Source organism: Pan troglodytes, chromosome 11, assembly GCF_028858775.2.
Source record: "Pan troglodytes isolate AG18354 chromosome 11, NHGRI_mPanTro3-v2.0_pri, whole genome shotgun sequence".
NCBI classification, from domain to species: domain Eukaryota; kingdom Metazoa; phylum Chordata; class Mammalia; order Primates; family Hominidae; genus Pan; species Pan troglodytes.
In genome coordinates, this window is record NC_072409.2 from 25,244,341 (window position 1) to 25,266,796 (window position 22,456).

A 22,456-nucleotide genomic window follows, 5' to 3' on the forward strand; every position below is an offset into this window, starting at 1 on the left:
ATGGTAGAAAGAGGGTGAGAGAGTTCTCTGTATCTCTTTAATAAGGTCCCTAATCCCATTCATGAGGGCTCCACCCTCCTGGCTTACTTACCTCCCAAAGGCCCCACCTCCTAATACTGTCACACTGGGAATTAGGATTTCAGTGTAAGTATTTTGAGGGGACACAAACATTCAGCCCATAACATTTGTTTCTTAATTGATGTAATCATTACCTTATGTTGTGCATTTAGATTGTTTTCTGTCTCTGCAATAAATGATACCGTGGTGAGCATTTTTTATAGAAGTCTGTCCTTTTTTCCCCCCTACATATTTCCATAAGCTTTATTTCAGTAAGTGAGTGATTGAGTCAAAAGGTCCAGATATTTTTAGGTTCTTAATACACTCTGGTACACTGCTTTTCAGAAAGATTGTACTATTTCACATTTATATCAGTTTTCTCATCGTACCTTTGCCAGCATTTAGAATGATCCTTTTTTTTCTTTTGATCTTCTTCACTTGGTAAAAAAAAAAAAAGATGCCTCATTGTTTTTATTTGATTACAATAATGAAACTTTTTTTTTTTTTTTGAGACGGAGTCCTGCTCTGTCACCAGGCTGGAGTGCAGTGGTGCCATCTCGGCTCACTGCAACCTCCGCCTCCCGGGTTCAAGCGATTCTTCTGCCCCAGCCTCCCAAGTAGCTGGGACTACAGGCACACACCACCACTCCCAGCTAATTTTTGTATTTTTAGTAGAGACAGGGTTTCACCATGTTGGCCAGGATGGTCTCGATCTCTTGACCTTGTGATCCACCCACCTTGGCCTCCCAAAGTGCTGAGATTACAGGTGTGAGCCACCGTACCCAGCCTCTGAAACTTTTTAAAAGAAAATGAGCAGCAAGTTCCTAATGGATACTATGTTAAAACTCTGATAAAATTGGGTCTCAAATCCACATTTTTCTAAACTCATAAAGATCTTTCATACTATATTGCTTTTGAGGGCTTAATAATATTAAAACACAAGCCCAAGAATAATTATTCATAAATAGAATAGAATAATTATTCACAGAGATGCCCCTGACTCCTTTGTCTAAGATTTGTGCTAAGATAATATGGCCAAATCTGTGGATAGTATTGATGTAGATTCTGGGAATGCAACATGATTTTATAAATGCCCTTCTTTCTACTGCAGTCTTTAGAAGTGCCTTCTGACATTTTTTCAAAGCTCCCCTTTCTTTCCTAGGTTCCCAAACCCTGAAACAGTAAATCAGTATCATCATCAATAGCTAATGTTTATTAAGTACTTACTATTATTTGCCAGGTACCTTGTCAAGTACTCTACTTATATTAGCTCATTTAATTTTCATAACCATCCTATGAGATTTGTGAAGCATCATCTCCATCTTGGGTACATAGAGATTATTTGGCTAGGGTCACAAAGTTAATAAGTGGCAGTGCCTGGATCTGTACCCAGACATTCTGACTACAAAGCCATACTCCTAGGCACTTTGATCCCTGGCAAGATAACTGGCTTTCGTTTGGTTTACTTCTAAACATGTAATCTGTTTTGTTAGTGGATGAAGCTATTTGAGAAAGAGCAGTAGCAATAAAGGAATGAGTACTTATTGAGCTTAAACTACATTTATGCTGCTTTGATTTTGTCTTGCAGGTGTGCATTGCTAAGTGCAACAGTACCTCTTCCCTGGATGCAGTGCTCTCCCAGGACCTCATTGTGGCAGACGGCCCTGCTGTAGAAGTTGGAGATTCTTTGGAAGTGGCCTATACCGGCTGGCTCTTTCAGAATCATGTGCTGGGCCAGGTAAGAAAATGCACCCTGCAAGTTCTTTTGTAAACTTATATAGCATGAGGGCTATTCACAGGGAAGATACTATTACTGTGAACGGCTGCTGTTGTCAAATAGAAATATTTTAGGATCCCCACTTTAGACACTGCAATTGCTTTGGGGGCATATTATGAAATGTGAATGTGTAAAAGATCCTCAGTGCCACCCTGTCACTTCTACTTAGGGAAAGTGGGAACCAATTTCCCCAGTACTATTATTTTTGCTAGTTGTTCATGTGTATATCTTGTCCTCCTATACCAGTTTTACACTCGAATATATTGTTACGGGATTAAGTCTTAAAACTTCTTTTTAGACCCTCCTTATAGTTTTTCTTATAGTAGATACTGTAAATACATTGAACTTACTGTGTTTTAATATTATTGAGCCCTTAAAAGCAATATATTATATGAGAGAAAGACCTTTAGACTATGAGTTTAGAAAAATCTGAATTCGAGATCCAATTATATACTAATTTGACTTTGATCAAGTCATTTATACTCTTATTTTTTTCCATTTGTGAATGGAGGCTAATGATCTTGCTCTGCTTACTCGGCAGGGTTAGTGTCAGCATCAAAATGAGATAATTTATTTGAAAGCGTATTGTGGATGAAAAATGCTTAAATACACAGTTGTAGTAATGTGTTTTTTTTCTAAACCTGGAAAATTACTGTTTCAGAGATATTCATTATAATACCCTTTAGCTATGATGTGGTCTAATATTTCAGGTCCTTTAGAAACTATCTTCCCAGTATATTTGACATTCCCTATTCCAGAAGTAGTGTGCTGGTATGTAGTTAGTTGAATATCATAATGGTTATTATTATTTTTGAAATTGGCTGGCCTAATTTCCTTCAATCAAATTGCAGGTTTTCGACTCCACTGCTAACAAAGATAAGTTGCTTCGCTTGAAGTTAGGATCAGGAAAAGTCATCAAGGTAAAGGCTTAACTGTGTTTTTTTATGGTTTTATCAGTTGCAGTGGGTTTAACTTAGATTAAATTTTGTGGAATTTCTTTTTTTATTTTATTTTTATTTTTTGAGACGGAGTTTCGCTCTTGTTGTTCAAGCTGGAGTGCAATGGCACGATCTTGGCTCATTGCAACCTCCACCTCCCGGGTTCAAGCGATTCTCCTGCCTCAGCCTCCCTAGTAGCTGGGATTACAGGCATGCGCCACCACACCCAGCTAATTTTGTATTTTTAGTGGAGATGGAGTTTCTCCATGTTGGTCAGGCTGGTCTTGAACTCCCGACATCAGGTGATCCACCCGCCTCAGCCTCCCAAAGTGCCGGGATTACAGGCATGAACCACCGTGTCCGGCCTGTGGAATTTCTAATCAGGTTATCTTTTTGACATCTGGAAATGCCTGGATGAAGAATACGAGGGGAAAATGTGTTATATTGCATTTGGGAGATTTTTATCTATGAGACACTACATTGAAGATGGTTACAATTGTTTTCTGTAGTCCTGACCTTTTCTTTTCCATTCTATGACTCTGAGAATATTATTTCATCCTTCCTATAGCCTAACAGGGGAAAAAGTGAGACAGTTTCTTCTCGAAACTTATCATAAAGGGTTGAATCTCATCTGTCTGGGTTGCTTTGAATTAGCACTTTCCAATCACTGTAGAAGGCAACTGTGACAGCAGCAGGAGGAGCACTGGGGTTGAAATCCGAGAATTTGGGTTCAAGTTGTGAATTTTTTCTTTATTAACTGTGCAGGTGTTTTATAAAATAAAGAATGTTTTACACATGTGATATATTATGGTGTCAGGACATAGTAGTGATGGTGCATCATGCTGTACTCATTCATCTGTGTGGCAAAAAGGTTCTCTCCATCATTTCATGACCGCTTTTCCCAGAATCCTATGGAGACTTTTTCCCATAGATCATAGCAGTTAAGTCATGATCACCGAACCTAGACAGATTTAATGTTGACTCTTAGCTTAACAACTTACTAACTGTGTGATCTTGGGCTGGTTACTTAATCTCCACGAGCTTCAGTTATTGAAGTAAAATGGGGATAATTCTGACAACCTTATGCAGTTTTTGGAGGGGCTTAAACAAGATCATGCATGTAAAGCATTTTCCACACTTCCTAGAAAACATTCTATTTTGGTGGGGGGAAACTGAGTCTTGCTCTGTCACCCAGGCTGGAGTGCAGTGGCACGATCTCAGTTCTCTGCAACCTCTGTCTCCTGGGTTCAAGCGATTCTCCTGCCTCAGCCTCCTGAGTAGCTGGGACTACAGGAGCGCACCACCACGTCTGGCTAATTTTTTGTATTTTTAGTAGAGACGAGGTTTCACCATGTTGGCCAGGCTGGTCTCGAACCCCTGACCTCAGGTGATCCACCCGTCTCGGCCTCTCAAAGTGCTGGGATTACAGCCGTGAGCCACTGTGCCCAGCCAAAAACATGCTTTTTAATGATAGCTTTTCTTTCTCTCTTACTGCTGTTCTTTTATTCCTCCCATTTTCTCTCATCATCTAAGATAAGTATATTTCATGCAACCCCAGATATGCCTGCTTTTACAAGTAGGTTTAGAGGGTGTATTCTAGATATTCTTATACCAACATGGGGCAGTAGTCAGACCCGACCTCTGGAGGCACTGAGTAAACCTGAAAGTGTGGATAAGTGAAACCTGTTGCTCCTGTACTTCACTTTGTCTTCTGAGGAGCTTCTTGTTTGATGAGCTTTTCCTATCTGACTTTTAAAGGGCTGGGAGGATGGAATGCTGGGCATGAAAAAAGGAGGAAAGCGATTGCTTATTGTCCCTCCAGCCTGTGCTGTTGGCTCAGAAGGGGTAATAGGCTGGACTCAAGCAACGGACTCGATCCTGGTGTTCGAGGTGGAGGTTAGGCGGGTGAGTGAAACTGTCTGTGTTTTGTTTGATGAGTCCTCTGCCTGTCTCTTTGCTAGTTACATAAAATGAATAAATAAATGAAGATACTTGAAAACCAGGTTCTGAAGGCATAGATTTCTTTGAAAAAGTAGAAATGGAGTAGTCAGAAATAGCAACAGCTTTGAAATCTAAGGACCAAAGTATATGTCCTTCCTGGCTCTCTATTCAGAGTCTAGAAGTGGTTGTGACTTTAAGAAAGTCACATCTTCGGCCGGGCGCGGTGGCTCACGCCTGTAATCCCAGCACTTTGGGAGGCCGAGGTGGGCAGATCATGAGGTGAGGAGATCGAGACCATCCTGGCTAACATGGTGAAACCCCATCTCTACTAAAAATACAAAAAATTAGCCAGGCGTGGTGGCATGCGCCTGTAGTCCCAGCTACTTGGGAGGCTGAGGCAGGAGAATTGCTTGAACCTGGGAGGCAGAGATTGCAGTGAGCTGAGATCACACCACTGCACTCCAGCCTGGGCGACAGAGCAAGACTCTGTCTCAAAAAAAAAAGTCACTACTTCACACTAAGATTTTTATTTTGTCTATAAAATAGTGACTCCTGCCCAGTGTATATACTTTTTACTTAGTGATTTTATGGCTACAAACTTATTATCTTGATATCTTTACATAAGTATGCAAAGATTGTGTGTGTATATGTTTTACTACGACTACCTCTGCCACATAGTAATAGCAAAAAACTGGCAACAACCTAAATGTCCATCATTAAGATACTGGTTAAATTATGTTTTTTTCATAGACTTTTATGTGGCTCTTGAAGAATATGAAAAATCTATTGTTAAGGAAGCAAGTTGCAGAACATTGTGGATAGTATGGTCTCATATGCACGTGTGTGTGTGTGCATGTGTGTGTGTCTGTGTGTATACGTATATACATATCCATATACATAGTCATATGTACATGTATGTGTATACACATATACGTAATACACACATATATGCTCATATATTCATAGAAAATTCCTGGAAGCTTTAAAAGAAATCATTAAAAGTGATTTTTTTTTCTGTAGAATGGAAATGGAGTTCAGAAAGTTTTACTTTTTGTCACTGTACCTTTTGTACCATGTAAAAAATTTAACATGAATATATATAGTTTCTATGCAACAAATTGTGCTTAGTCAACTTAATACTACCCGTTCCCTGCCCAAAATGATCCTGTTGGCTTTATACTGTTTGTTAGGTTCAAATGTGATAGGGTTTGTTACTATAAACTCTAAAATACAATACAAATAGGTAATATTATGGTCATCTCCATTGTGGCTGTTACACCTGTCACAGAGAAAGGATGTGCTTCCCTTCTCAGTGACGCTTTCCTAACTGTTCCTAACTGGACACTCTCATCCTGCTGGGCCACTCTAGCCTTCTTTCAATGACATACACCCTGCTGCCTTTTTTCTTTTTTACAGCTTTTATATTGTCTGTCAATTTTCCTTTGAGTTTGAAGAAATCATGGCTGGTGGTAGATAACAAACCAATTTGAGTCTTATCATGACTGGCACGTGAAACAAAAAATTTTCTGTTTTACCAATAATCAAAGAATGACAAATTGATATGCATATTAAATTCACAAGGCTGGTAGAGAATCATACCCCATGTGGCAAGAGTGTTCAGAAAGATTTATACATTACTGTGGTGTATAAACTAGTTCACTCTTTGTGGTGGGAAATTTAATGGTGTATATTAACCCATTTATGCTGGAGGTTGCAAATTTTTTTTGTGAAAAATCAGACCTTGGTGATGACCTTGAGCAGTAGGATATAAATGCACCCACAAGCTTAGCGTTCCAATAATGGAACACTCGGCATAAATGGATTAAAAGCTTTCAAAATGAGCATCCCTTTTATCCAACAATTTTAACTAATTTATAGTTTGGAAATATTTAACTAAAATTTAATTTATAGTTTGGAAATATTTAAGATTATATACAAAAATACACATACAAAGCTATTCATGGAAGCATTGTTTATGATAGAAATAAGCTGAATGTCTAACAGTGAGGAACTGGTGAAATATACTTTTTAACAGCATAGATATTTATGACTTTAGTTCCTAAAATCCTTTGGAGACTTTTTCCTATAGATCATAGCAGTGAAGGGCTGACCCTTGAAGTTAAATATACTCTTCAGTAGTTAAAAATAATGTTGCAAATTAATATTTAATGATATGGAAATAGGCTAATATGTCAGTGAGTGAGCAAAACAGGTTACAAAACAGCATGGCCCATTTTTGTAAAAGGTATATACAGACACAGATAATATAATGGTAGTTGGATTGCAGGTGATTGCTACCTTTGTCTTTTTGGCTGAGCTACATTTTCTGATTTGCCTACAGTGAACAGGTAATGGCTTGTATAAGGAAAAATAAGTAAAATGAAAGGAGGGTGAAAGGGAAAGGGTATTTGTAGCCTATTCCACCTGCGATGACTCTTTCCTTAGGTGAAGTTTGCCAGAGATTCTGGCTCTGATGGTCACAGTGTTAGTTCCCGCGATTCTGCAGCTCCGTCTCCCATCCCTGGTGCTGACAACCTCTCTGCTGATCCTGTTGTGTCACCACCCACATCAATACCTTTCAAATCAGGGTAAGATACTGCAGTTGTATCAAGCTCTTTTATGGCTCATAAAAATGATTCTTAGAGGGGTTCAGAAATAGAGATATAGTTAAAAACTAAAATAATTTTAAATAACTGGAAAAAATGGGATCAGGGAAATGGGGAAGATACTTGCATCAGATTTTTCTGACAAAGGTTTAATATTCATAGGCCACAAAAGCACTAACTCAGAAGAATACTTATAAAATTCTGGAAGAAAACTAAGCCAAGGGCATAAATACAAAATTATATACTCATGGAAAAAATGTAAATATAAGCATTTGGATGGAAAGTTGTTCATCTTTACTAGCATTCAAAGATTATGCAAACTAAAGAAGAGTTAAAATTCTGTTTTACAGTCATTAAATTGGCACACGTTTAAAAAATCAATTTGCTTATCCAATATAATTTGGACTTGTGATTCTGGATTTTGTTTTCAATCTTGGAATATGGTCTATTTGCTTTCAGGGAGCCAGCTCTTCGTACCAAATCTAACTCCCTCAGTGAACAACTTGCAATAAATACAGTAAGTATAAGAGTCTTGGCCAGGCATGGTGGTTCACACCTGTAATCCTAACACTTTGCGAAGCTGAGGCAGGAGGATCACTACAGTGCAGGAGTTCAAGACCAGCCTAGGCAACATAATGAGACCTCGTCTCTCCTTTAAAAAAAAAAAAAGTGTTTTTTCTCCCTCACTCCTAGTGTGCTGAGGTTTTATGTGCTTAGGATATGGTAGGTTAGAGAAAAAAAAGTTAAGAGGCTAAAAAGTTTCTAGGCTAAATCAATGGTTACTTTGTTCATTTCCCCTTACTTGGGAGTCAGTGTAAGTTAGCCTCAGCTTCTGCATAGGGATTCAAATCTTGATAAGCACATGGCCTTGAGAAAATTGTCTAACTTCTGTGATCCTCAGCTTCTTCATTAGTTAAAAGGAACTCATAGTCCCTTTTTACAGTTTTTGTGAGGATTAGAGATAATTTGTAAAGTGCTGAGTTCAGAGCCTTTGTTCAGTTTGTCTTTAATAAGTGGTCACTGTGATTATTATTAGGATTTAGGAGACTGGTGTTCAACTGAGGGAGGAGCCTCTCTCAGTTAAAGTGCACTTCAATTTTAGAAATATTATTTATTCAGAGGATTGTGTTAGTGGTTAATCCTAGACGCTCTCTTCTACTTGCTTTCTGTGACCTTAATTTAGCTTCTCTAAGCTTCATGTTTATTTCCTCATGTGTAAAAAGGAGATATTGCCTATCTCAAAGAGATTTTTATGGCTTGTAAATAAAATAATGCCTATGGAGTTTTTAGTATTGTGTCTGGCATATTGTAAGTGCTCAGTAAACATTAGCTCTTGTTATTATCATAAGTATTGCTAACATTACATATCTTTATACTTTCATTCTCACAGAGGAGCTCTGTACTAATTCACCAGCTGATTGACTTTGAGCAGGTCACTGAGCCTCTGTGTTTCCCCAATTGTAAGATGAGAGTGCCAGCATGCTGTTTTAGTAAAATCTGGATTTGAATGCCTTTAAGAAGGATGCATATGGTAGTTTGCTGCTGGCCTGCCTGGTCTGTGAAGGCTTCTGAGTTTGCTGCCTGTGGACCAGACAGTGGCTGAGGCACTTCAAATTCTAAAACCCTGTGGCCTTCACCTATTGCACTGGGAAACAGAATAGTTGCATGGAGTGAAATTGGTGCTAATATCTCTGCAACCCTAGTTTACTTGTTTATATTCAATCCAACAGGAATTATTAAGCAAATAATTGTTTTGAAGTGATCTCCTAAACCCAGAAGGTTAAATCAAAGAATCAGAAGAAAATTTAAGAATAATTATTATCTCAGATCTTTGAACAGTCACAAAAATGGTCCAATATTGGTTCCATTGTACTCTGTAGTCATAACAACTCTTGTTACCTATTTCTAAGGCTATAGTAACTTCTAGCAGACTAATGGCCTCCAACTATTTTTCTTCTCTCTTTTTTTTAAACAAATTTGTTTTTTTAATGGAGGCAAAATTCACGTAACATGAAATTAACCACCTTTCTTTTTCTTTTTCTTTTCCATTTTAGTTTTTATCTTTTGTTTTGAATAGGTAATTACATTTATATGGCACAGTTATCAAAACAATATAACAAGATCTACATTGTGAGGACTCACTCCTATTCCTGTCCTTATCTACCCTATTCCATCTCACACCCCTTAGGTAACTGCTTTTATTAGTTTCTTATATATTCTTTCAGTGTTTCTTTATGCAGGTGCACGCAAGTAGAAATGTATTTTTTATTCCTCCCTCCTTTCACACACACAAAGTAGCATACTCTGTATGTAATGCACCTTGCCTTTTCCATATAACTATATATATATAATTTATATTATATATATATATAAAATGCAGAATCTTTTCATGTTGGTGTATAGAGAGCTTCCTCATTTTAATCTGCTTATCACAATATTCCATTGTGTGCATATGGTCTGTATAACTAGTCCTTTCCTGATGTATCCAACTTTTTTTGGATACATCATCAGTTACGAAAAAATAAGCACACACTCCCAGTATACGTTTATCGACAAATTATGTACATAAAGTACCACCAATCCCTGTAAGCAAACTCACTGTCTTACATTGATAGCTTAAAAATAATAAAAATGCAGCCTGGGCAACATGGCGAAGCCCTTTCTCGACCAAAAATACAAAAAATTAGCACCTGTGGTCCCAGCTACTTGGGAGGCTGGGCTGGGAAGACCTCTTAAATCTGGGAAATGGAAGTTGCAGTGAGCCGAGATCACGCCACTGCACTCCAACCTGGGTGATAGAGACCCCATCTCAAAAAAAAAAAAAAAAAGTAATAATAATAAAAATGGAGGTTATGATCATTTCCTTCTACACCCAATAGCTCATGTTGTGCACCTTCAGGTGTACTTACTTGCCATTCTGAAATTTTGGATCAGTTAATGGAAGCTTCTAGCACAGGGTCTAGTGGGTAGTTAATGCCAAGTCATAGTTAAGTGAACCTGAAGTTAAAACAAAGAGCTCCTGTTTCCTTTTCTCCACAGATCTCTTCTGAATTATCTACCAAATTGCTTCAGGCTTTTGAGTGAGGGTACTGTCACCTAAAATGCCTCCCTTTCTTAACATCTCACTTTAGTTTTCATCTGTAAAATGAGACTAATTATGCCTGCTGGGGAGACTTGATTGAAATGAGGCAATATATGTGAAACCACTTTGTCCATTCCAAAGATACAGGGAATTATTTTTACTGCTATTAATTGTGATCCATGTATACTTCTATGCAAGAAATCTTTCTTATTTTCTAGAGGAAATGTTTTTAAATAGATATGGTAGGGGGATTTGTTGAAGGATTTGATACAAGAGCCAAAGGGATAGAGCTGCCTGAAGGTGATGAGCCTTGATCACAGTGATTTTTGTGACTTTCCTCTCTTTTTAGAGTCCCGATGCAGTCAAAGCCAAGTTGATCTCTCGGATGGCTAAAATGGGCCAGCCCATGCTGCCCATCCTTCCACCACAGCTGGATTCCAATGATTCAGAAATCGAAGTATGTCCCCCTGGCTGTATTAGAATGAATAGTACAGGTGTCGCCATCATCTTTCTTTTCATTTGGTTGGAGTGATTGTTTTTTCTGCCTCTAAGGCAGAATCATTATTTAGAGAGCTAATATGCAAAATGATACAGATTGGTATTGGTACATGTGTTTCTACTGTGATTAGTACTTCCCTGAGAGATGGAAGCAATTTTGTAGATCTTTTACAAGAACTGGGCAGTTTTCAGTAGTTAATTTAGCCTTCCTTACTAGAATCTCTGTTGTTACTAAAGATCACTCTCTGGGCAGCATGATGCCCAATCCATAGCAGGTGTTCAATTCATATTTATTGAGTGAATGTTTAGATTCTTTTGGGAAATGTTAGTCTTCTCGCTGATGTTGCCTATCACTAAAGCTCCAACTAGTATGTCTTTTGACTTTGTATGTGGTATTCTTGTGTTTGTTTTCTATTTAGAAGTTCAATAATTTTATTGAATTCAAGTCTGTCAGTTTTCTCCCCTTGTTATTTGCTTTTGACATTATGCTTAGAAAGCCTCTCCACTTTCAGATTATAAATATCACATGTATTTTTAAAGATATTGATCAACATTTTATAATTAGATCTAAATTTTTAATCCATTTGGAATTTGGTGTATGCTATAAAGTTACTTAATTTTAACTTAATTATTTTCTAGTGGTTAGTTCTTTATTGAATATAATCGTCCTTTCTCAACTGAAGTGAAATATATAACTTAGACTGATTTTTAGTATTCTTTTACTTTGATAGAAAACAAGGAAAGGGCGATGGTCTTGAAAAAATTTTTTCTGGAATATACTTTATATTTTACATTTTTGTTTTATTTCTTGGAAAAGCTCTATGTAGATTTAACGTCTTAAAGGAAGATAGGATTTCTGAGGCCTATTGTTATAGGATTATTTTTTTCTGGTCTGGAAATGCAGTGTAAATAAGAATATTTTTATTAAAAATTTTATGTGCTACTTATTCATTTTAGAATAATTTAAAATTATAGAAAAGAAACATATTGAACAAAAAGGGCATTCGTCTTTATATATTGCTTTGTAACCTGATTTTTAAACCTAATGTTGTATCATAAACATTTACATTAACATAAATGATTTAAGTAAATAAAGTGGTTTAAAGGAAACCCAGTGTTCTATTATATCATTTTATTATAATTCCTTTCACTCTGTTGTTAGACATTTAGGTTGGTTAAGAGCTGTAGAAATCTAAAACTGGGATGTTTTTCTAGAAGAGAATATAAGGGGACAAGGTGAAGTTCTAAAGTAAAAGAATGTCTGAAACTTTGGTCTTTGAACTATAGCATAGCAGATTACAGTCACTGTATATTGTGCCTCAAGATTTTCTGTGTCTTATATGAAGCAGGAGGTAGAATAACTTTGTTTAGAGTTATAGCTTTGATTTTATGAAAAGCTTTGGTTTTATGAAAATAAAGAATGTTGGAAAAACATCCTAAAACTATGTTATCCAAAAACAGCATGTTAATCAGGTGCAGTGAATCCTACGTTATCTGATTTTCATTGAGTACCTTGAGGACTATGGGGATGATTTGTAAGAAGCGAAGAGGCTGGATTATTTCTTGCAAAAGACCACTTTTTTTGTGGGAATAGATTAGATTTGTCTTAAGGTAGTTACTGGTTTGGAAAATGATATATTCTGAAGAGTGGTTAGTTTAGCTGCTTCAGACAATAGAACATCAACCTCTGAGAATATTTGTGGAAATTAACTATATTTACTTATTCAATATGATTATAGGGAGAAGGACTCTTACTTTATTGCATAGCAGAGTGCTTTTTCTCCACAACCCACACCCTCAACTCTTGGCCTTCCGCTTACCTTTCCTTCCTCTTCTTTGCCTAGAAATCCTGTGTTGGAAGCAGGTTTAGGGCAGACAGTCAGCCTCAGTCTTCAATGAGGGACCCCGTACAGAGTAACCCAAACGCTCGTTCCTGTTTCAGGATGTGAACGCTCTGCGAGGAGGTGGGCAGCCTGTGGTGACTCCGTCCGTCCAGCCCTCTCTTCAGCCGGCCCATCCAGCGTTACCACAGATGACCTCACAGGGTAAGGAACCTCTCTGAGGCTCTGTGGCCTTGAATTGGGTCAGCACGAAAATTATCGTCACTGTTCCTTAAACTGTTAGGCTGCATTGTTTCAGTACTGAGGACTAAAGTGTAAATGTAAGAGTATGACGCTTGTCAGTTTGTCCCTGGGTAAGGCATTTTCACACCCAGAGATGGACCTGGCTGCTGGTTGTGACTTCTGCTGTGTTGCACTGTCAGTTTTGGAAATCTGCACTCAGCTATTGTGACATCTCCCTGGGTGTGTTCTGCACTTCCTGTCGGATGGGATCCTAGGGCTGAGTCAGAAGCACATGAGAGCACCCAGTTTCCTTCCACTGGCTCATTCCTGAGATTGCAGTAGAGCTGAGTGTAGGGAGACTAGGCAAGGAAAATAGTTGAGTCTGAAGCATGATGGTATGTAAGGTGCTAGTCTAGACTCATACCAAGAAGCAAGGGTGGATAACAGTGAAAATGTCTCCCTTTATCTTAGCACCTCAGCCATCTGTTTCTGGGCTCCAGGCACCTTCTGCTGCCTTAATGCAAGTTTCATCTCTCGATTCCCACTCAGCTGTATCTGGAAATGCCCAATCCTTTCAGGTAACATTTTATAACCGTATTAATTATATCCTATAATTTGCTGTGGTTCTAGTCAGTCTCTTTTCTTCTTCCTGTACATTTCATACAGTAGCAGTTCCCCAAAGTCAGAGTTTGTAATTTTTTTCCCTTCCTTGGTTACCACTTTCTTATCTCTAAACCGGGCAAAGGATAACCTATGTTCCAGTGTCATAAAGATTAAATGCAAGAACAAGTAGAGCCCCTAGTACAACGTAGTAAAGGTCCAATCAATGTTTGTTTCCTTTTCTTTTCACACATATCCAGTTGAAGCGTGTATATTCACGTTCTTCTGTATTCTTTTCTACTAAAAGTTGGCAGGCTAACATTCTGCAGTATATTCAGCAGAATGGTATGGTTTAAAAGTGGAACCATGTGGAAAATGTAGCTGGACTCTGCTATCTAGTAAACTTTTCTTAAAGAAGGCTTTTTTCCTGTTATCACAGAAAACAATGGCAGCAGCCTGTTTGCCAGGGGTAGCAGACCCTTTCTTCTGCCTCAACACACTTGGTGGATAAGGCATATTGTCACTGATAACAGCTGCTCACTCCTTGTGGTGCTTAATGGAGGTGTGGGAATGATGGTGGATAGGCTATGCCTCATTAACATGGGGAGTCTCGAAACTGGAAAAAGTCCCACTGTTGCCCTCTTTCTCCCCATCCCTCCTCTCCTCCATGGAGAATTACTATGCTGTAGACTAAGAATTTTTTTTAAGTGGATGCGTAGTTATATCTATCCCTGGAAATGAGCTAGACTTCCTTATTTCAAGGAAGAATTACCATCCTCATTAAAATAAAAGCTGCTGTTTATTAAGCGCTTACTATCTGTCAGGCCTGTAACTTACTAGCTTTTCAGAACTTTACCTATCTCACTTCATTTAGTCCACACAACAGCCCTATGAAGTGATATTATTATCTTCCTCTTACAGTTGAGGTGACCGAGGCTCAAAGGAATATGAGAGCTCTTGGTCTCGCGGATTAGCTTCAGAATCTAGCAGGGGAGAGGCATCCTTGGAAATTGGCAGATTTGGTTTGGAATCTCAGTGAGCACTTCTTCTTTGAACTCAATGGAAGCTAAGCAGAGTTTATTAATCTAAAAACTTCTTAGACAATAGACCTGATAATGGGGAGTGAATCCTTGCTTAATTAAATTATCTCACCAGATGACTGGGTAGTGACCTAAGATACACTTTCTTCAGTTTCTGGGTAGGATTTTAGTGACTGGTTTCCCCTGGGATACATAGATAACTCTCCTGCTGCAGTCCTTACCCACTGCCAAACCCAGATCTCACCCATCTCTAGCTTCAGTAAGTTTGAGTCTCCTCCCAGCTCATCCACTTTATTCCACCAAAGAAAAATGTGAACAAAAAAGAAAGACATGCATGTTTTATCAACCAGTGGTAACTCGTCAGTTTCTCAGCCCTATGCAGGTATGCAAGCCTACGCTTATCCCCAGGCATCTGCCGTCACCTCCCAGCTGCAGCCCGTTCGGCCTTTGTACCCAGCACCGCTCTCTCAGCCTCCCCATTTCCAAGGTAGGGAGTAATTCCCTCAGTTTCTCATCTTCCGCTCTTGCTGTGCTTTCCCTCTTCTTGCTCCTCCTTCATTTTCACGCCAACAGCTCTCTACTCATTGTTTCTTCTCTTTTTTAACAGCTTTGTTGAGATATAATATATATTCCACACATTCATTCATTTTAAATGTACAATTCAAAAGTTTTTTAGTAAATTTGCAGAGTTGTGCATTCATCACTACAATCCTATTTTAGAACATTTCCGTCATCCCCCAATGTTTCCTTGTGTCCACATTCTGTGTTTTTTTCCTTGGATTTTCTCCCCTGGCCCTTTTAATTCCTCTGTTAGAGTAGCTAGAGTTTAGAGAAAATAGTAAAAGAGCAAAACATTCGAGGAAATTGGGAGAAAGTTGAATACTATAGGTGTTTAGTATCTCTAATGAAAGCTACTCTGTTAACATTTTTAAATGATGAAAATAAGAGACTTTTATAAAAAAGTCAAGCAGTACAAAAGGGTGTAAAGTGAAAAGTTACTGTCCTTCCCCTCCATAAACCCCCTGACCTTGGGAAACTGTTGTTAACAGTTACTTGGGTAACTTTTCAGATATTTTGTATGGATGTACAAATGTGAGTATCTAATGTAAAAAAATCAAACCAAGATAAAGTGTAAACTGGTATGATGGAATCCTGCCTTGTTCTGCTATTAGTCTTCTGTTTAGTAATCAGCTTTGGTATTAGGACAGTGGTAGGAATAAGCCAGTATGTCCTGCAACATAATTTGTGGTTCTGGACTGGTCAGGATTTCCTGAATGCAGCCTTTATCTGGAAGCTCTGCTTCTCCATCTGGGATATGCTTTTTCATCCATCAAAACTGTCATCTCCCTCTGTGAAGCCTTCCCTGACTATTCTCTGTCCCTCTTTCCTCTCTTCCCACAAACACAACTGTGTACGCGTGTCAACAAAGAGTTAATCGTGCTTTTCTCTGTGCTACTTTTATACCTAGTATATGGTCCATTGTTTTGCACTTAATACACTCTCTTGTAATGATTTGTTTACATGTCAGTCTCCCAGCCAGACTGAGAGCTCACCAAGGGCAGAAGCCGTGTTTTGTTTACTGCTGTATTCCTGGTACCTGGTACAATGCTTGGCATACAGTTGGATGAACGGGAAAGTAATCTGAGCTGCCGGTGCTGTGGCAGTGCAAAGTGGGCATATTTGTGCCCTTGGACCAGATGTAGCCCTTGATGCATTTTGCAGGAACACGGCTTAGTTATTGTTTACTTTGAAGCCCTTTTGCCTCTACTCTCTCCCATATATCTTCTCCTGACAGGGTGAAGTCACCTATAGCATTTCCTAGTGTATGGACGTATTAATTTCTTTCTTTACTGGAAGAGCTACTAGCTTTTCTTCATACAGTTTCCTCTGCTCCAGTTTCATAAGTTTCTTTTTGGCTTATATCTGTTTAGGATCAGGTGATATGGCTTCATTTCTCATGACTGAAGCCCGGCAACATAACACTGAAATTCGAATGGCAGTCAGCAAAGTGGCTGATAAAATGGATCATCTCATGACTAAGGTGACTGAGTCAGAGTTGGGGTGATGTTGAAAGTGGGGATGTAAACAGGGAGCAGCCAGAGCTGTAGGTAAACTCTTCTTTGGTTTCCTGCATTGGTAGTAGTGAGAGGTTATTTCCCTACAAGGATAGTTATAATTATGTTGGGATCCAGTTAGTAGGAGAAAACTCTAACTTAACAGTTAGAGATTGTCCCAGGAACTCATTAACCCCCTTAACAACAGGGTCAAATCTTGGGTAAATTGTATTTCTTCATTTTATAATTTCTCACAAGGTCTTTCTGGTATCCCTTTTGTAGGTTGAAGAGTTACAGAAACATAGTGCTGGCAATTCCATGCTTATTCCTAGCATGTCAGTTACAATGGAAACAAGCATGATTATGAGCAACATCCAGCGAATCATTCAGGTGAGGGTGATTAAGAACATACCACTCAGGCTGAAGGTCTTACCCATCCTCTCTTCTCAGAGGTATTACTCTTTAACACCTCCACCCCAGAAATAGCCTGTGATAAATGCTACACTGGGTTAGACAATTCTAGAAAATCTATTATGGTTTAATTCTGTCCAAGTGACTTATCACTATATATTCTGAAGGAAACGTTGCTTTTTTGACCATACTTCAGAATTTCACTTCTTTTTTTAGCCATTTATTCACTCAATCCATTGGACCTAGTGATTTGTATCCATCAGTTATAATCTGATGTGTTGTTTTAACATACATGTGGACATAAGTTCTAGTGTTTTGTCTCAAAACATGTTAACAATGTCACCTGTCAGTTCAAGTTGATTCTCTTCTGTCTGGCACTTTTCTCCCAAGACACTTAAATTGTACATCATATATTTTGAATTTAGGAAAATGAAAGATTGAAGCAAGAGATCCTTGAAAAGAGCAATCGGATAGAAGAACAGAATGACAAGATTAGTGAACTAATTGAACGAAATCAGAGGTAATGACAGGTACGGGGCCTGGCTAGGATGGACAAAAGGGTTTATTGTGTATATGCCCAGCTTAAGTACACGTATTTGTTTAGGGCAGTACGTATGTATTTCTGCCATTTCTGTTTCCTGCCTGTCATGTGAATTATTGCCTGTTTTCTGAGAGGCATTGCAGTAGAAGGAGCTCAGTAGGCTGTGATGTAGGGCAGACCTGTGTTTGATTCCTGCTCTGACCCTCATTCATTTTGTGGCTCTGGGCATGTTATTTATTCCTGCTGGCCCTAGTTTCTTTATCTTTAAAACTGGTATTATTACTTACAGAACTCTGGTGTCAACTCTTCCCTCTTCTGTGTGGGCTAACTCTATTTTATCCATCAGAACTCAGCCAAAACTTCACTGATTCCCATATAAGACCTAAGGATTTTGTACTTTTTGTAGATACTTCTGAAGATTTGGAGGGGTGGGTGGGGAGGATGAGTGGAACACATCACAACACAGCATTTCACTTAAAAAAAAATCATTCTCCCATATTTCTCTTCTCCGCTGTCTCTTGTCTCCCACATGACAGAGCTGGGGGAATGGCTTTCTCTTCTTCCCTCTTTCTTATAGCCTCGTTACTCCTGTCTCTTTCCTACTGATTCCCATTATCACACACCCTTCACATTGTTGTCCTCTCCATTATTCAGGGTAGTTCACTGCTGGCCCAGGTTCCTGCTTCCAACCTGATTTCCTTAGATCTCACTACTTCAGATCTAAGGAAAAGAAAATGCTTTCAGATTGCTTTTGATGAAGGTATAGAGCAGCAATGTTGTGAGGACAGAATGGGCATTGGGTTGTGCCTGCCATACACTCAGTGCTTGATAAATGTTTTCTTTTTCCCTATTTCTTTCACAGGTATGTTGAGCAGAGTAACCTGATGATGGAGAAGAGGAACAACTCACTTCAGACAGCCACAGAAAACACACAGGCAAGAGTATTGCATGCTGAACAAGAGAAGGTAAAGCAACTGGGGAGAGAAAAGCCCAGATCAGGATGGGTAGAGCTAAGGAATGGTCCCGTGTACATACTCACCAGTCGGCTTTCCAACAGAATTTTTGCAGTCACTGCAAAAAGAACTAGATATCTCCCAGCAGGTTTTCATGTATCCATCATCTACATTTCTGTTTTATAATATGCTTCGCAGGAAGGTGACTCAAAAATAATCACTGATCTTAGTAATTTGATTAGTTAAGAATTACACAGCTTATTAGAAACTAAATTTATTCTGTTGACAAAATCAACAGAAAATTTCCTTTATGCCAGGTAACAGATGTGTAGGTTCTTTTTAGTGGAATTTAAGATTGTTTGCTCCTTCATCTGTGTCTGCCAAAGCATTTTAGAATACTACTGTTTGACTTCAATCCTTTCAAAACCAGGAATTTTGACCTGTTCCTGCAGTAGCAGTAAGTAGTGGGTCTTGGGTTGGGATCTGCTGATTCTGAAGCTCGCTTCTCCCCTTGCTCCAGTGACGTTCTTTATCCTGAATGGATTCCTTCTTGTTTGGGCTACCACTCATCAGCTAGGAGATCCTGACTTTTTCATCTGCTGTCTTTCTTCTCAGAGGTTTAGAACTCGTTTATATTTTGTATTTGTGTTTTCCTTGAAAACATGAAAAGTTAGATTGAACACACTTGTAACTTGTGGAGTTTACTCACTTTCTCATATTCTGTAATGAGGATTCCTTACTATGTCTTATGCTAATCTTTGTCTTCTCTTAGCCCTAGAATCCAGGCAAGCAGTGCCTCATCCTGCACAGCCCTGTCCAATCCTGACCCTGTTCTGTTCCCATTACTTTATATCATTTCTTATTTATGTGACTGACTCCTAATGCCTAGGTCAAGATCAGCAGCCTGTAACATTGTTATCATTAGGTAGTACTGAAGTCACTTCACCACTCCCCACCCACTAAATGCACTTTTTACTATTTCTCCTTCCTCTACTTTTATTTCTTCTCTTCCTTTCCTTTACTCCTTTTGTTTGCTTGTTTGTTTTTTCTTTATAAAGGGCATCTAAATATATTATTTGGCCTCACTCTTACTATTCAGGGCTAAAATGATTACTGTAACTTGTTCGAGATCAGTGGTCCACAAACACTGGCTGCCTCAGACTTACTTGGGGTGCTTGATTAAAACTAGATATTCTTAAATCCCGAACCTCCAGAGATTCTAATTTAGTGTATCTAGCTGGGGCCTGAATCTGAACTTTTAAAAAGATCCTATAGATTCCAGGTGTAGGAATTACTGCTCCTGTCAGTGATTTCTTTTGTCATAATCTTTGGAGGGGCAGCATTTTTAAGAAGTTCAGCATGTGATTCTCATGTTGAGAAGCACTGTTTTGTGTGTGTATGTGTTCCAATAAAACTTTATTTACAAAAATAATAGGTCAGTTTGGCTCATAGGTCATAGTTTGCCAGCCCCTGAATTAGCTCAATAATCTACCCAAATGTTTTCATGTTGATAAACCCCAGAGATGTCTGATACCATGCACTGAACCCAGTAGATGCTCTATTTATAATAGCAAAACAGTAGAAGTAATAATGACAATAGTAATCACAGCTAATATCTGCCACAACCCACTGTGTTATAGATACCATGCTTCACACAAATTTTTTAGGGAATCTCTTGATGCATATGACTGGGATGCCAAGGTTGATCATCTTTATTTCAGTGAAACTTTTTGAGCCTTGACTCTCCCCTCTTTTTCTTTTGATCCACTTCTCACTTAACAGTTTTCCTGGTGATCTCTCCTTTTAAAGGGAGATGGGCAAGGTCTTTTTGTCCCTGGAGGCAATTTTCTGCCTTCAGACACAGCTCACAAAAGTATGGTTAAGGGCTCAATGAATATTTGGTAAATGAAATTATTTTTCACTGTGATATAATAGTACCACAAAAAATCGTGGAATAATGGCTAAAACTGGAAGAGCTATTAGAGGTTGCCTTCTTAGTTTAACCTTTTTATTTTACAGGGACAGACCAAGGCTCAGAGAATGAAAGGGTAAAAGACCTGCATAGGACCCCATTTCCATTCAGCTATATTCCTTTTCCTGTGTCAAATTATTATCTCTCTTGAGTACTATTTTTCTGCTTCTACCTTGCATGCTTTTTTTCACTGTTTTTCTGAACTGTTAGTTCTTCCTGTCATTGCTTTCTTTTTCTCACTCTCCATGTCAGCAGTAGAATTTGATCCAGGGTAGGAACCAGGGAGCCATCCCATCCACTGTGTAGATTTTTTTGTGTTTTCCCTTCTCACTTGATTATACCCTGACCTTAAAAAAAAATTATAAGTACACCTATACACACACACACACACACACACACACACACACACACACATTTTTTTCTGATCATAAAAGTTGCATCTGTTCAGTCTGGAAAATTTAGAAATACAGATAAGCAAACATAAAATATAAATCCTTCCACTCAAAAATAATGATTATTAATATCCATTCCCTTATTTTCTGTGTACATGTACATTTGGGGGACAGCATTAATTTTTATGCTTCTGAGAGGCCTTTCTAGCTAAGGACCTGAGATAAAAAGAGCTTTTGGGTGATTTTCCACTCTGCTTAACCTTTAGCAAGAGAGTGACCCTCCATTTCATTGGCACGCCTTTGGAATTTGTCCCTTCCAGTGTTTTAGCTGCTGCAAGTCCTTGTGAGAGAGGTGCACGTTCTGTTATTAGTGAACTCTCTGAGCTATGAATAGATGCAAAGCTCTCTGAGCTCTGAGTTAGTTTTGTTTTCATTAGGCTATTTGAAGCAGGACAATGAGTAGATGAAAGCCACTCCTATATCTGGAAGTTCTAGATTTCATTGTCATCTGTGTTTAGCAGGTGAAAACCTAAGGCTACTGAATAGCAAAAATAAGTATCTTAAAGCTTAGTCTAAAGGTTACATATACTCTCAGATACTCATTTATAGCCTATTTATTTTTATTTATTTATTTTTTAAAGTGAAAGCAAGTTTATTAAGTGAAGGAATAAAAGAATGATTACCCCACAGGCAGAGCAGTGGCATGTTATTTTTATTTTATATACAATTTTATTTTCTTGTTTTTTTTTTTTTCTTTTGAGACGGAGTCTTGCTCTGTTGCCCAGGCAGGAGTGCAGTGGCATGATCTCAGCTTACTGCAACCTCTGCCTCCCGGGTTCAAGTGATTCTCCTGCCTTAGCCTCCGAGTAGCTGGGATTACAGGTGCCCGCCACCATGCCTGGCTAATTTTTGTATTTTTAGTAGAGACCGAGTTTCACCATGTTGGTCAGGCTGGTCTCGAACTCCTGACCTCGTGATCTGCCCGCTTCGGCCTCCCAAAGTGGTGGGATTACAGGCGCCAGCCACTGCGCCCGGCCTTTATTTTCTTTTTTTAGGAGAGTCAAAATATCAGATTTTAAATGCAATCTATAAAACCAATAAAGACTTTGGAATAAGGTGAGGAATAAATATATTTAAAACAAGTGGGTACAGTGAACACAGTAAGAAGAGACAAATGATAATAAGGAAATAGACAACTGTAAAAATGTATGTAAGGTATAATAGAGACAGGCATAGTAGCTTGCACCTGTGGTCCCAGCTACTCCAGAGGCTGAGGTGGGAGGATTGCTTGAGCCCAGGAGTTTGAGGCTACAGTGAGCTATGTCGTGTCATTGCACTCTAGCCTGGATGACTGAGCGAGACCCCATCTCTAAAAAAAAAAAAAAAATTCAAGTATACTAGTATAGGTATAATAGTATAGGAGCCATAATAGTAGTAGTAATATAATTGTATAGGAGAGATGGTCCATCCCATAATTTGAATTTGGTTTAATGCAGGTTGAAGGCAGCCATAACTCCCTGTTTACTAGTTC

At 38.6% G+C, this 22,456-nt stretch overlaps 1 protein-coding gene across 7 annotated transcripts in view; it reads left to right on the top strand.

Moving 5' to 3' along the window:
- FKBP15 (FKBP prolyl isomerase family member 15) overlaps positions 1–22,456 on the top strand; it is a 55,411-nt gene that overhangs the window by 19,884 nt on the left and 13,071 nt on the right. For 5 of the 7 annotated variants that reach the window (XM_016961453.4, XM_063788402.1, XM_063788400.1 and 2 more), the window contains 13 exons: positions 1,646–1,795; positions 2,686–2,754; positions 4,531–4,677; positions 7,159–7,301; positions 7,779–7,836; positions 10,751–10,858; positions 12,842–12,944; positions 13,434–13,540; positions 14,975–15,089; positions 16,534–16,643; positions 16,939–17,046; positions 17,493–17,587; positions 18,471–18,573. In XM_016961453.4, coding sequence (XP_016816942.2) covers positions 1,646–1,795; positions 2,686–2,754; positions 4,531–4,677; positions 7,159–7,301; positions 7,779–7,836; positions 10,751–10,858; positions 12,842–12,944; positions 13,434–13,540; positions 14,975–15,089; positions 16,534–16,643; positions 16,939–17,046; positions 17,493–17,587; positions 18,471–18,573 — 1,416 coding nt within the window. The remainder of the gene's footprint in view (positions 1–1,645; positions 1,796–2,685; positions 2,755–4,530; positions 4,678–7,158; positions 7,302–7,778; positions 7,837–10,750; positions 10,859–12,841; positions 12,945–13,433; positions 13,541–14,974; positions 15,090–16,533; positions 16,644–16,938; positions 17,047–17,492; positions 17,588–18,470; positions 18,574–22,456) is intronic. The other 2 variants (XM_063788401.1, XM_063788403.1) reach the window with 1 other exon arrangement.